We start from the raw sequence: 15172 nt of genomic DNA, 5'->3' as shown, positions 1-15172 counted from the left end.
TTATAAGTTTTCTTTACTAGGATGTGGTCTGAGTTTATTTGTTGTGGACACCCCAAGAAGCCTTCTGAGTATTCTCAGGGACCCTCAGGAGGTTGGGCTCCCAGTACTTCTCCACCATAAGAAATCTTTCTGAAAAAGATTTTTAAAAGAATACTAGCCTCACTTAATTACCACATTAATGATCTTATTATTGGTCGATATTGATTTATTAGGCATTATTTCTGTTTCCTGACTGGATCCTTCTTTTCCTTCACTTTCTACTATGTAGCTCTCCCTCTGTTGCTGGGTCCAGCTTTCCCCCTGTTATTCTGCATGCTTCTCATCAAAGTCCATCCTGGCACAGGTATAATTACTACTCACATATAGTTAGGTAGGTAATTCATAAAATATACAATTTTATTGTATGCCCAGAAAGAAGTCAGTGAGTTATGGGTGTACTACTCATTTTATCTTTCAGATATTTCAGAAGAGGTTATGTTTTGTGTTACACAGATCACACTGTAAAGATACCACAACTGGTACAACTTCTAAGGACTGACTGTGTGCCAGTTTATTTATTTAGAGTTTATTGTCACCACCAAGGAGAAAGTTTCTTGAGAGCAGGAACACTGTCCCTGTTGTTCATAGCTGATGCCTGTGCCAAGAAGTAACATATTTTGAATAAATAGTTATTAAATGTATGAAATATTGTTGGTCCCTTAACTACTTTTGTCTATAGAGTAGCCACTAAGACTTAGAGATAGAAACTTTTAGCTGTAGGCCCCAAAGAAAATCACCTGAAGAAAATGGAATTGTTAAGGGAGGGTCTATTGTGAGCTTTAGGAAAGGAACTCACTAAATGATAACTAAATGCTTACTAAATATATAACGTTTAGTAACGTGTTGAAGGTATGAAGAAGAATATGTGCTCCATGACTTCGTGGGTGCATTCATAGTCCTGTTCACCATTTCATTACAGGTGCTGGTCTCCTGAGCTCTCAGCTGTGATACAAGCCTTACAGAAGAGTGAATGGGAGGGAGTAACAATGTGACAGAATTTGTCCTCCTGGGTCTCACTCAGGATCCTGATGGGCAAAAAGCATTATTTGTCATGTTTTTACTCACATACGTTGTGACGATGGTGGGCAACCTGCTCATCGTGGTGACTGTTACCAGCAGCCCCTCCCTGGGCTCCCCAATGTACTTCTTCCTGGCCTCCCTGTCACTCATGGATGCTGCTTATTCCACTATCATTTCACCCAAATTGCTTGTAGACCTACTCGGTGATAAAAAGATGATTTCCTTGCCAGCATGCATGGGCCAGCTCTTTATAGGACACTTGTTTGGTGGATCTGAAATTTTCCTTCTGGTGGCAATGGCTTATGATCGCTATGTGGCCATCTGTAAGCCTCTGCACTATTTGACCATCATGAAACTACGAGTTTGCGTCCTTCTATTGGTAGTGGCTGGGGTTGGAGGTTTTGTGCACTCTGTGGTCCAAATTGTCTTTGTGTACAGTCTCCCCTTCTGTGGCCCCAATGTCATCGACCATTTCTTCTGTGACATGTACCCATTGTTGGAACTTGCGTGCACTGACACCTACTTTATAGGTCTGACTGTGGTTGCCAATGGTGGAGCCATGTGCATGGTTGTCTTTACCATTCTACTCATCTCCTATGGAGTCATTCTAAGGTCCCTTAAAAGTTACAGTCAGGAAGGGAGGCGTAAAGCCCTGTCTACCTGTAGCTCCCACATCACAGTGGTTATCCTCTTTTTTGTTCCCTGTATTTTCATGTATGTTAGACCTGTCTCCAACTTTGCCATTGACAAATACATGGCTGTGTTTTATACAGTTGTCACTCCTATGTTCAATCCTTTAATATATACCTTGAGAAATTCAGAGATGAAAAATGCTATGGAAAAACTCTGGTGTAAAAAGTTAACTCTAGATAGAAAAGAATGTCTTCCACCCTGAATGTGTTTATTTCTAGTTCTAAGGCAACAGACAGACAGTAAATTCTAACGATGGATTATGTAGTCCATTCAATGGATTCTCTAGAAATGCTTCTCTTTATTCAAAGTCACCAATAAAGTGGAATAAATTATCTTTGGAGATTACAATCACTCTAATGGAGAAGTTCTGCAGGGTGAATAAAAGCAAAGGTATCCTATTACATGTAATAATAAAACTAAGCTCATCTTGTAATTTTATTTTTATTCATTTATATTGAAATGGGACTTAGAAGAAAGTGGTTTATTGTTTTCAAAGGAGAAAAATAAGCTGTTTTTGAAAATTGCTATTACTGACATTCATGCGAAAGCAATTTGGCTAATACTTAGAACAAACTTCTATGGTCAAAAGATTAGATTTTGTGTTTTAATGTGCATTAATTTATCAGCAAAGTACCTTCCTGTATCTGTACTCTGCGTTTTTTCTTAGGATTACTTCTGTTCCTTAGGTCATTGTCATGCATTTTCAGTTCAGGATGTTTGATTGACAGATTATATTATGTTTAGTTTAAGACACTATCAGTGGAGCATTTTTTTTTTTTTTTTGGAGTAAATGTAGATGGGGACAAAAACAGATTGTAGTTCTTGATTATTAGATAGATCCTTTCCTTTTTTTTTTATTTTCATGATTTTCCTCACTAGTTATCATGTGCATTTTTGCCTTTCTTTGAAGAACATGCAAAGCTTCTTATTGTGTCTTCATGATGCTGAAGATATTGGTAAAGAAATGTGTTGTTTGTATAGACAATGTGTTTCCTAAAAGTTATATTAAATTTAAATACTTTACTTATAGACTAAAAAATGATTTGTTGTGGCATAAATAAAATTTTGTTTTTCAGTTTTGTAAAATAATAAGTTTTCCTCAATTAGCAGCCATGTAGTAATATCCCAAACCAGGAAGAATATAGAATTGCTTTCATTGTAATATGGAACATTATCTACGCTTTTTTACAATTTACATTTTTAAAAATTGAGTTTTATGTTTATTTAGGGTATACAACATGATGTTTTGAGACATACATAAAGAGTAAAAAGGTTGCTATAGTGAAGCAAATGAACATATCCATCATCTCACATAGTTACTGAATTTTTGATTTCTACGAAAAGAGCAGCTGAAATATATTCACTTAGCATAAATTCCAAATATAATACAATGTTGTCACCTGTAGTCCTCATGTGCTATATTAGAGGATACAAAGGAGCAGAAGGAGATATGAGGATGAATGATTGTAGAGCTCTAATGTATAACAAGTTTACTTTTCTAAATGAAAAAAGTATTTTATAACTCCCATTATTTTAGAATTTTTATGCCTACCCAATCTTATATGAAATTTTTTAATAAATTTTTTAACCTCTTAGAATATTATCAATGTCATTGAAACTGCCTGTTTGCACCTCCCTGATGCTGTTAGTCTGTCTCTCCTCAGATGTAATCCCGATGGTAAACTTATCCTTAAAATGTATTATTGAGATTTTATTATTCCTTACCTTTATTAAAATTATATTATATGTACACAATTTTCTGAATTTTACTTTTATCCACAGTGTTAAATTTCTAAATATGATCACATTACTGCATGTTGCTTTAGTCTCATCCTTTCCCCTGCTGTGTGTTATTCCATGTGTGAATATACCACAGGTTATGTAACCGTTCAACCAGAGACTGTTTCCATTGTTAGCAGTTTTGTGTATTGCACATAGTACTGCTATGGACATCCTGAATGCAATTCTTTTGAGTTAAGTGGAATTTTATATGCTCACTTTTATAGATGGCTGCAGTTTTCCCTAATGCTGTGTTATAAGTGACATTCCTACCAGTAGGACATAACAGTTCCATTGCTCTGTGTCCTTACAAATACTTGATATTGTGAGATTCTAATGTAATGGCTTTAAGACTATGAGTTCCTTGTGGTTTTAATTTGTAATTTTTATTGCTATTGAAGTTGAGCATATTCTCATATGTTTATTGGATCTCCATATTTTTCCAGTCTTCTATGAAATGTGCATTTAAGTCTTTTGCCCATTTTCTGCTGGTTATTTTTCATTATTATTAATTTATTGGAGTTTTTTAGGAATTCTGTGTACTAAATATTTTTGTTTATATATATTACAGAGTGCTTTTTCAGTTTGTGATTTTCCATTTTTATAATTTTATCATTTCATTTGATGAATAAAAACTTAATTATCTTTTTATTCATTATTTAAATTGGAAAATAAAAATTATTTAGATATTTTATGTACCATATTTTGTTCAAAAAATACATATACATTGAAAGATGGCTAAATCGAGCTATTTAATATATGTGTTACCTGACATACTTATCATTTTTTCTTTGATGAGAACACTTAAAATCTCCTCTCTTTGCAATTTTCGAGAATAAAATTCATGGTTATTAACTATAGTCACCATGTTATACAATAGATCTCTTGAATTTATTCCTCCTATCTAGCCAAAATTTTGTATTCTTTGATCAAAATCTCTCCACTGTGCCCCCACCCCCACAGCTCCTGGTAACAACCATTCTATTCTCTGCTGATGCTATCAACATTTTTAGATTCTACATGTAAGTGAGATCATGTGGTATTTGTCCTTTCACTGTGGAGAAAAGGGAATCTTTGTACTCTATTGGTGGTAATGTAAATTGGTACAGCCATTATGGAAGCACTATGGAGGTTCCTAATATAATTACAATGAATAATAGAACTACCATATGACCCAGCAGTCCCACTTCTTGGTATACATCTGAGGGAAATGAATTCAGTGTCTTGAAGGGATATCTGCACTTCCATGCATACTGCTGCATTATTCACAATAATCAAGATATGGGCACATCTTAAATTCTATGAAGCTGCCAGCAGATGAATGGATAAAGACAATGTGAGATATATGTATGCACAGACACATACACACATATATGTGTCCAATGTGGCATATGTATATGTCTCCCCAATATGGTATATATATATATATATATATATATGTCTCTGCAATATGGTATTATTAGTTATAGTCACCATGCTGAATGTTAAATTTCCACAATTTATTCATCCTGCATAACTGAAACTTCATAGCCTGTGTGCATATATATACATATATAAAAATATAAAAATATCTAATGGAATATTATACAACCTTGGAAAGAGGAAATCTTGCCATTTATGACAAAATGCATAAACCTGAAGGACTTTGATGATATCTTTATTTTAGTTTTAATTGACAAATAATTTTATGTTCTTATGGAGATGTTTAGATATCATTTGCAACAACATAGATGGACCTGGAGGACATTATTTTAAGTGAAATGACTTCTTGATTGGACAGTTGATGTATTTGTTTTTCAGTCTTTCTTACATTCTAATAAATGCAAGTAAGGTTTCCACTGACTGTTCCAATCATTAATATATTATCTTTATCATTAAGCTCAAAATATTTTCTAACTTCTTTTGTTATTTTACCAATGGGCTGTTTAGAAATTATTTGCTTAATTTGGAAACACAGAAATCATCTGGCTAATTTTAGGTTTTTATTTTCTAGCTTATATTCTTGATGTTCAGAGACAACTTTATGATTATAATTCCTTGAAATTTGTTAAGAATTGCTTTATGGACCAGCATATGATTAACTTCAAAAAATATTCCATGAGCACTTGAAAACAATGGATATTTTGCAACTGTTGAATATGCATTCTTCTCCCACATCAATAGGTGAAATTTGTTAATGGTGTTGTTTAAATCTTAAATATCTTTATGAATTTTATGTGTACATATTCTTGCATTTACTGAGAGTTGTGTCAAATCTTCCTGTATATATGACATTGATAATATTCTAGCTAAGAGTTTATAAAACTTATAAATAAATTGCATATATGATAGGATAGACATAAACATTTTAAAATAATGATTTCTAAAATGCTTTCTTCATTTATTAAAGTAAACTTGTACATTAGATCTCTACACTTGTTCATCCTCATATCTGCTTCTGCTCATTTGTATCCTCTGACTAATATAGAACATGAGGATCATAGGTAACAAAATTGTGCTATATTTGGGATTTTATGCTAAGTGAGTATATTTTAGCTGCTCTTTTCACAGAAACCAAAAATTGAGTAACTATGTGAAATGATGGATATATTCACTTGCTTCACTGTAGTAACCTTTTATTCTTTATGTGTATCTTATAACATCATGTTGTATACCTTAAATATATATAAAATTCATTTTTAAAAAATGTAAATTGTAACAAAGTGTAGAAAAAGTTCCATATTACCATGAAAGCAATTCTATATTCTTCCTGGTTTGGGATATTCCAACATGGCTGGAATTGAGGAAAACTTATTTCCTTTATAAAATTGAAAAAAAAATTTTATTTATGCCACAACAAATCATTTTCAACCAACAAAATTGTCCACTGATAGTGGCTTTAACTAAACATAGTATATCATCTGTCAACCAAATACCCTGAACTGGAAATATATAGACAATGACCTGAAGAATAGAAGTAATCTTAAAAAAAAAAAAAAAAATGTATAGTAGAGCTAAAGAGAGCTGCTTTGCTGATAAATTCATGAACATTAAAATACAAAATCTAATTTTTTGACCTTAGAAATTTGTTGTGTTAGTCAAATTGCTTTCTCATGAACGTGAGATAGTAAATTTTCAAAAATAGCCTGTTTTTCTTCTTTTAAAAGAATAAACCACTTTCTTCTAAGTCCCATTTCAATATAAACTAAGAAAAATAAAGTTACAAGGGGAGCTTAGTTTTATTATTACTTGTAATAGGATACCTGTGCCTTTTATTCAACCTGCACACTTTCTCTATTAGATTGATTCTAATCTCAAAAGATCTTTAATACCACTTTTCAGATGACTTCTTATGAATAAAGATAAGCTTTTCTAGAGAATCCATTGAATGGACTACATGATCCATTGTTAGAATTTACTGTCTGTTCCTTAAACTAGAAATAAACACATTCAGTATAGAAGACATCCTTATTGTATAACATCTACAGTTAACTTTTTACACCAGAGTTTTTTCATAGCATTTTTCATCTCTGAATTTCTCAAGGTATATATTAAAGGATTCAACATGGGAATGACAACTGTATAAACCACAGTCATGGATTTATCAATGGGAAAGTTGGAGACAGGTCTAACATACATGAAAATACAGGGAACAAAAAAGAGGACAACCACGGTGATGTGGGAGCTGCAGGTAGACAGGGCTTTACGCCTCCCTTCCTGACTGTAACTTTTAAGGGAGCTTAGAATGACTCCATAGGAGATGAATAGAAGGGTAAAGATGACAATGCAAATTGTCCCACCATTGGCGACCATAATGAGACCTATGAAGTAGGTGTCAGTGCACGCAAGTTCCAATAACGGGTAGATGTCACAGAAGAAATGGTCGATGACATTGGGGCCACAGAAGGGGAGACTGTACACAAAAACAATTTGGAGCACAGAGTGCACAAAACCTCCAACCCAGGCCAACACCAACAGAAGGATGCAAACCCAGCGATTCATGATGGTCAAATAGTGCAGAGGCTTACAGATGGCCACATAGCGATCATAGGCCATCGCCACCAGAAGGAAGACCTCAGCTCCACCAAATAAATGTTCAAGAAACAGCTGCCCTATGCATGTTGGGAAGGTAATCCTCTTTTTATCACAGAGTAGGTCTACAAGCAATTTGGGTGAAATGTTACTGGAATAAGCAACATCGATGAGTGACAGGGAGGCCAGGAAGAAGTACATTGGGGAGCCCAAGGAGGGGCTGCTGATAACAGTCACCGTGATGAGCAGGTTGCCAACCATTGTCACAATGTATATGAGTAAAAACATGACAAATAATGCTTTTTGCCCATCAGGATTCTGAGTGAGGCCCAGGAGGACAAATTCTGTCACATTGTTACTCTCTCCCATTTACTCTACTGGAAGGCTTGTATCACAGCTGAGAGCTCAGGAGACCAGCATCTGTAATGAAATTGTGACAGGACTATGAACACACTCAAGATGTCATGGAGCACAACTTCATCATCACACCTTCCACAGTGGCTTACACACAATATACATTTGGTAAGTATCTATTGAGTTCCCCTTATAAAGATCAATAGACCTTGCCGTTAATAATTTCATTTTTCCTCAGGTGATTTTGTTTTGGTCTTACAGATGAAAGGTCCTATCTCTAAGTCTTAGTGGATATTCTATAAAGAAGAATAAGGGCCCCACACTCATCCAGACATTCAATAACTCCTTATATGAAATATGTTACTTCTTGGCACACACATCAGCTATGTACTGGGAAGGGGTTCCAGCTCTCAGGAAACTTACTCTCTGGTGGTAGCAATAAACTCTAAATGAATAAACTTGTATGGCGTCAGTCCCTTGAATTTATAGCAGTCATGGTATCTTTACAATGTGATCCGTGTAGCACCAAACTCATTAACAGAAATCTCTTCCAAAATAGCTCACATAATACTATGCCATAGCACTGTGTGAAGGAGGAGAAAATAGACACTGAGAAGAGAGATAAAGAACAGTGGGATGTGGGTTTATTTATAATTACATTTACATACCCAGAGTGCTCAAAAGCAGAATTTCAGTGTCCAGATTAAAAAAAAAAAAAAAAAACAAGCATACTCTAGGGATAATTCCAAGCTCCATGTACAAAGACATGGGGGTTGAGTAATTTTCTAAGTGTCATTATGTCTTAGTTTGCTCATTGGAAAACAATGGGAAGAAACTAGACAATCTCAGAACCTTTGTCAGTCAAACCAGCTGTGATGCTATTACTGCAGCCCTAATTTATTGTATTCTGCTGATTTTTTTCATTTTCCATATCTTTATAATGAAATAACAATATCCCATACTGTCACCATTACGTGAATAATGCAAACCAGTCACAAATGGGATTTGATCATTACAGTGAGCAAGTAATGACTGTACGTTTCTCATGCAGGGTGTACATATTTAAGATCCCAGACGTCCCTGGAGACAGAGCCCGGCGCAGCAGAGAGTAATGTGGACTCTGGAGCCACACTGCCTCTGCTGCAGCCCCAGCTTCACCACTTACTATGTGACTTTGAGCCACCTAATACAACTCTGTGCCTGCGTTGCATCATTTTTAGAATGGGGACACCCATAGTGCTTACCTCTTAGGCTTGTAGTTTATTACAACAGGCAAAGTGGCTAGAACAGTGCCTGGCACCTGGTAAAGCCTGAATAAATGAGAGCTGTTATTAATGATCCTGAATGCTTCACTGTGAACACTGGGTCGCAACAAATCATCTGGATCGTGGTCAACTTGAAAAGAATTATAAAAATAGTCCAAGATGAAATGAGCTGTACACCCATAACTCATTACTTCTTTCTAGGAACACAATAAAATTGTATATCTTAAAAATTACCTATCTAATTATTCATAAGCAGTAATTATACCCGTGCTGGGATGGACTTTGACATCAAGGATGAAGAATAATAGGGCAAAAGTTGGACCCATCAGCAGAGGGAAAGCTACATAGTAGAAAATGAAAGAAAGGAAGGATTAAATCGCGAAACAGAGAAATTATAGTTAATAAATGAATGTCCACAAGTAATGAGAATATTAATGTGATAATTAAGTGAGGCTAGTATTCTTCTAAAAATCTTCTTCAGAAAGGTTTCTTACAGAGGAGAAGTACTGGGGGCCCAAGCTCCTGAGGGTCCCTGGAGATACACAGGCTGCTTCCAGGGGCAGCCATAACGAATAACCTCAGACCAGATCCTAGTAAAGAAAATTTTAAAAATTCAAAAAAAAAAAAAACATTTATTTCTTAATGTTCCTAGATCTGATGGTTAAGGACAAACTTAAAGAAAAGAGAAGAATGGAACAAGTATAAGCACAAACCTAGACTTTCTGATTATTCACTGCTGAGGAAAATTAATAAACCTCCAATCGTAGACAAGATGATTCCATTTACATAAATTTGTCAATGGGGGAGGTCATGTGCAGGAAGAATTTGAGCTCTTTCTAGAAGGCAGCTGTGATGAACTACATGTCTCATTCACATAATTCAGGAGTTCTGTCATTTTGGAAGCTATAGACCAATAAAGACATAACTGTTGAAGAATGTAAAGAAGTAGTCTGTACTCAATTCCTTTTTATCATCCACACCTAACTTTCTGTGAGGTGAAGGCTTTTTCTCTCTTTAATCATCAATGATAGATCTCACCTGGATAAATTTTCTATTGGACAATTTAAATCTTTATTTTTCAATTAGGTACATAACTATCCTCTATAGTTTAAGTCATCAAAGATTTAATATTTTAAGGTAGCATTACTAGGCTTTCAACTTAAAACACTATTTTAGCACTTTTCTAGTGGAAAAAGTTTCATGTAGTTTCTTAAGAACATCACGTTTAAAAGATAAATTCCCACAATAAAACAAATAACCTCTGTAGTATTTTACGATTGCACTCTTCTAATCATTCTAAATGACAGTAGACAAGGTAATTCCCAAGTGTCATTTTAGCTGGGATACCATCCCTAATATGTTTTCTGAGATAATTTTTAGACTCATACATAAAAGCCCATATTGTGTTCCCAGAACAAATACGTATTTGTTCCTTTACATGCTAGCTAACACACTTGGTACAACAAGTGATTTTAAATTCTCTAATTCAAATATATTTAAAAGTAATTTATACCTTTATTAACATATCATGTAAAATATAATATCCCCAAAACTGAGATTATAAATCCATTGGTTTGTTTGTTACACATGTAACATGCAACATGTTTCTCCTGTTATTTGGCAAAATGGAAAATAAACACCTATCTAGCTGTATTCTATATCTAAATGTACTTTGTATATTCTGATTAATTTCTGTGTTTGGCTGGATTAATTTTTGTAATTCAGATTTCTCCAATGAAAACTTATGATATTTAAAACATGAGCTAAATTAAACATAACACAGGAATTTTCAATGAGTATCCCTTTGTCAGCCGTTTCAAGAACTCACAACATGGGTCTTGTCCTTGTTCCAGAAAAGTCAATGCTTCTTTCACTGAGTGTAACTGTAGATAACTCATGCGTCAACATGTGATCATAGAACACATGATAATATGTGGATGATCAGTGAATCTAGAAATAGATCCAAGTGGCAACAGGTTCCATATTTCCACACAGGCTTCCCATTACCTCAGTCCTTCAGAGAGATGCAGAACTATCCAAAGCCTAAAACAATGCGAAAAAAAAATTCTATGGTAAATTCAATAATAAATTATGAGTTTCACATTATGAAATATTTAGGTAAGGCAAGTAGTATTTAAACCAGAATGAAGGGGGAAGGAGCCCCAAGTTCCTTTACCCAACCATATCCCCAGCAAAGGAGGTTTTACTGACTGTTGGAAAATCTCTACACAAGAATCCCTGAAGATCAAAGACAGAGAGCCCAAGAGCTGAAATTGACATTCTAATACTTAGAAAGATAGACAACCATCGTTCTGCTGTTTGGGGTAGCGGGTATTGATCAGGCCTGCATCTGCGTCAGATGTAACCATAATGATCTTTATTAATATGATCCCTTAATATTAGTCCAATATCAATTCAATGATTGTTTTTATAAGAAAGAGATTGTTCTTTTCAACGCAGGAAAAGCACCTAAGGACTTCCACTGTTGTTTCCTTTACTTGGCTTGTCATTAGCTCCATTGAGAACCTTTATCTCATCATGTGTTTAGTTAAATACTGGATTTTCTGTACCATAAGGGCCTTAGATAAAGAGTCACATAAATACTTATTTGAACCAGCCAAAATCTTTATCATATAATAGGCTCTACTCAAAGTTGGCCGTTTTCAATTTACCTAACAAATGTGCTGAATCAAGGAAACCCAAATGTCTTATGTATCATTTCCAAGATTTAAAGAGCACACCTAAGCACTGTGTCTCTCTTTTTGGTAAGTGGTAAAAGATGCACAAATGTATTTTAATTCTGCAGAACTATCTGATAGGATCAAAGTTACTGTGAATTAAATTATGACTCCAAGAGGAAGAACTCATATATGCATAAGCCATTATTCTCTATATCACTTTCAACAGAATTTAAACAACTGCTAATGCTTTCTGCTTATCTGAATGAGGCAAAAGTGTTTTCTAGATCAAATGATGCCTATAGCAGCCCAGAATCTGAAGTTATTTACTCCAACAAAATACACATTGAAAATAGTAACTGATTTAGGTGTTGCCTCAAAATATGCCATCGTTATGGTAATTCTCTATAACCCATACCTATTGCCAAAGTTAAATACAGATACAGCAAAAAAAGCTTTTTCTATACCAAATCACCAAATAGCACAACCAGAGGTGCTAAAAAAAAAAATGTAAAATGCATGTGTTTAAAAGCATTTTAAATGCTTTATTGTTCGTGCCTTTTAATTGGACTTTGTCTTCACCTATATTTTGTTATTTTTATTTGAATGCCAGCTTTTGTATACAAAATTTAGTGAGACAATTCAAGACATTTACAATGTTCTCTTCTTTAAGAGAGAATTTCCTGGCTTTCTGCCTGGCAGCTAGGATTGGAGAAGTAAAGATCCCAGAGAACCCTAATCCAAACAAGGACTTAGATGATTCAAGCTGGGTTTGACTTCCTTTGAGGACTACTCTATTGTCTACTCTTCCCTACTCTAAGAGTAAAGCCCTCAAATGGTCTCAAATGAAAGCCTGGCTATTTAAAAAAGACTCTTCTCCTCGGTAGACCTTGAATTTCACTTGTGAAGGAAGAATACAAGTTCTCCATCACTGCCTTTTGCTGTTTAACAGAACTTTTGCAGATTTCTTTAGTTATATAGATCAACACAAGGTAGCTGAAAGAGGTAAGAGAACAAAGAATATTAAGTTGCTCCTTGTGCATAGATGGTTGTCTTACCTGTAAACATGCAATGACACAGAGAGAGCTCTGTGTCACTTGCCAAGGAGACATTTAAGGCTCCACAAACTGGCAGGCAGGAAGGATTTTACTCTCTGGGGAACTGCTGCCGCCCAGGAGTGAGAGCCCTGTGTAAGTAACCTCTAACAAACTATCTAACCCATAAAGCTGGAGTTGTCTGGGTCGTTCTTTGGCCTCTCTGCACCCTCTCAGTTTGGGGGCCAGTTTTTCTCTACTGTCCTGGGATTTTCCAGAAACAACTTCTCCCTCAGGGTAAAGCATGTATAGAAAGTTCCACCCAGCTTCTTAGAATTTCATTTGTGGATTTTAGAATTATTCTATACCTTTAGACAAAAAAGACCCCGAAATGCAAGGTTTAGCTCTCTGGGTTTCCTTTAAAATATTGGTCCCACAGATCCTTCATTCCTGAAATGGAAAAAGAAGAAATGCAGGAAATAGTGAAGACAATGGAAAGAGGAAATATGTGACTAAATCAAAATGAATATTTACTGTGGGTAACATTGATTAATGCAAACAAGTAGAAAGATAGTAGATTTAAATCCAAATATATGATTTTTTTATTGTTAAAAATAAATGAGTTGATTTCCCCTCAACTCAAGCTGAACTCAACATTAAGAGACTTACAAGAGAAACATCATAAATAAGAGGATAAAAAAAAAAAGTAAAAATGGTGGAATAAACTGCATAAATTCTGACCAAAAGAACAGTTTCTATACTAATATCAGACAGAAATAGACTACAAGACAATAAATATTGCCAGAGATAAAATTGTTTGTGACAGCATAAGGTCAACAGCACGAAGATATAACAACTACAAATTACTATGCACCTAAAAACATACCTTCATAAGATTTTTTAAAAATAGATTGACTCAAAAGGAGAAATAGATAAATCAGCAATAATACAGGAAGATTTTAGCACAACTCTCAGTAAATGCAAGAATCTGCACACAAAAAATTCATAACAATAGTAATATTTAAACAACATTAGCAAATTTCACTTATGGATATAAGGGAAGAATGCATATTCAACAGCTGTGAAATACATACACATCTTTTTCAAGTGCACATGGAATATTTTTCAAAGTGAATCATATGCTGGTCCATAAAGCAATTCTTAACAAATTTCAAGGAATTAGAATCACAAAGTATGCCTCTGAACATCAAGGATATAAGCTAAAAAATAAAAACCTAATATTAGCAAGATAATTTCTATATGTTTGAAAATTAAGCAAATAAATTCTAAAGAACCCATTGGTAAAAATAACAACAGAAGTAAGAAAACATTTTGAGATTAATGATAATATATTAATGCTTGAAATAATCAGCAAAAATCTTACTTGCATTTATTAAAATTTAAGACTAAAAATAAATACACCAAATGTCCATTCAAGAAGTCATTTCCAGAACAGTGGCCAACAAACATATGAAAAAATGCTCAACATCTCTAATCATCAGGGAAAGGCAAATCAAAACCACAATGAGATATCACTTATCTCCAGTGAGAATGGCCTTTATCAAAAAGTCCCTAAACAATAAATGTTGGCTTGGATGCAGAGAGATAGGAAAACAGTCACACACTGCTGGTTGGGACTGCAAACTAGTGGAATCTCTGAGAAAAGCAATATGGAGATACCTTAACCAGATACAAGTAGATCTACCATTTGGTCCAGCAATCCCATTACTGGGCATCTACCCAAAAGAACAAAAGACATTCTATAAAAAAGACATCTGCACTCGAATGTTTATAGCAGCACAATTCACAATTGCAAAATGTGGAGATAACCCAAGTGCCCATCAATATATGACTGGATTAATAAAATGGGGTATATGAATACAATGGAGTACTACTCAGCTATGAAGAAACACTGGTGAAATAGCACCTCTTGTATTTTTCTGGATACAGCTGGAAACCATTCTACTAAGTGAAGTATCCCAAGAATGGAAAAATAAGCACCACATGTACTCACCATCAAATTGGTTTCACTGATCGACACCTAAGAGCTCATATAGGAATAACATTAATCGGGTGTTAGGTAGATGGGAGGGGAGGGGATGGGTGAATGTATACATAATGAGTGCCATGCACACCATCGGGGGGTGCACACGGTTGAAGCTCTGATTCGGGGCAGGAGGGACAACGGCAATATACATAACCTAAGCTTTTGTACCCCCATAATATGCTGAAATAAAAAAAAGAAGTCATTTCACTTAACATAATGTCCTCCAGGTCCATCTATGTGGCTGGCAAATGA

The 15172-nt window shown here is 34.7% G+C and overlaps 2 protein-coding genes across 2 annotated transcripts; one reads left to right on the top strand and one right to left on the bottom strand.

Annotated features, from left to right (window-relative positions):
* The first annotated feature begins 1009 nt into the window (after positions 1-1009).
* Positions 1010-1954, top strand: LOC138384405 (olfactory receptor 4A16-like). Its single transcript, XM_069469911.1, has one exon. The coding sequence runs from the start codon at positions 1010-1012 to the stop codon at positions 1952-1954; it is 945 nt and encodes a 314-aa protein (XP_069326012.1).
* A 5024-nt stretch (positions 1955-6978) lies between these two features.
* LOC138384404 (olfactory receptor 4A5-like) lies at positions 6979-7911 on the bottom strand. The gene has a single exon (XM_069469910.1). It carries the CDS (start codon positions 7909-7911, stop codon positions 6979-6981), a length of 933 nt encoding a protein of 310 aa, XP_069326011.1.
* Between the last annotated feature and the right edge of the window lie 7261 nt (positions 7912-15172).

The sequence above is a fragment of the Eulemur rufifrons genome, chromosome 6 (assembly GCF_041146395.1).
Source record: "Eulemur rufifrons isolate Redbay chromosome 6, OSU_ERuf_1, whole genome shotgun sequence".
Classification (NCBI taxonomy): Eukaryota; Metazoa; Chordata; class Mammalia; order Primates; family Lemuridae; genus Eulemur; species Eulemur rufifrons.
This window is presented reverse-complemented; position numbering and strand designations above follow the sequence as displayed.

Coding starts and splice junctions, on each gene's coding strand:
- LOC138384405 (XM_069469911.1), top strand. CDS start 1,010: ATGGGAGGGAGTAACAATGTGACAGAATTTGTCCTCCTGGGTCTCACT.
- LOC138384404 (XM_069469910.1), bottom strand. CDS start 7,911: ATGGGAGAGAGTAACAATGTGACAGAATTTGTCCTCCTGGGCCTCACT.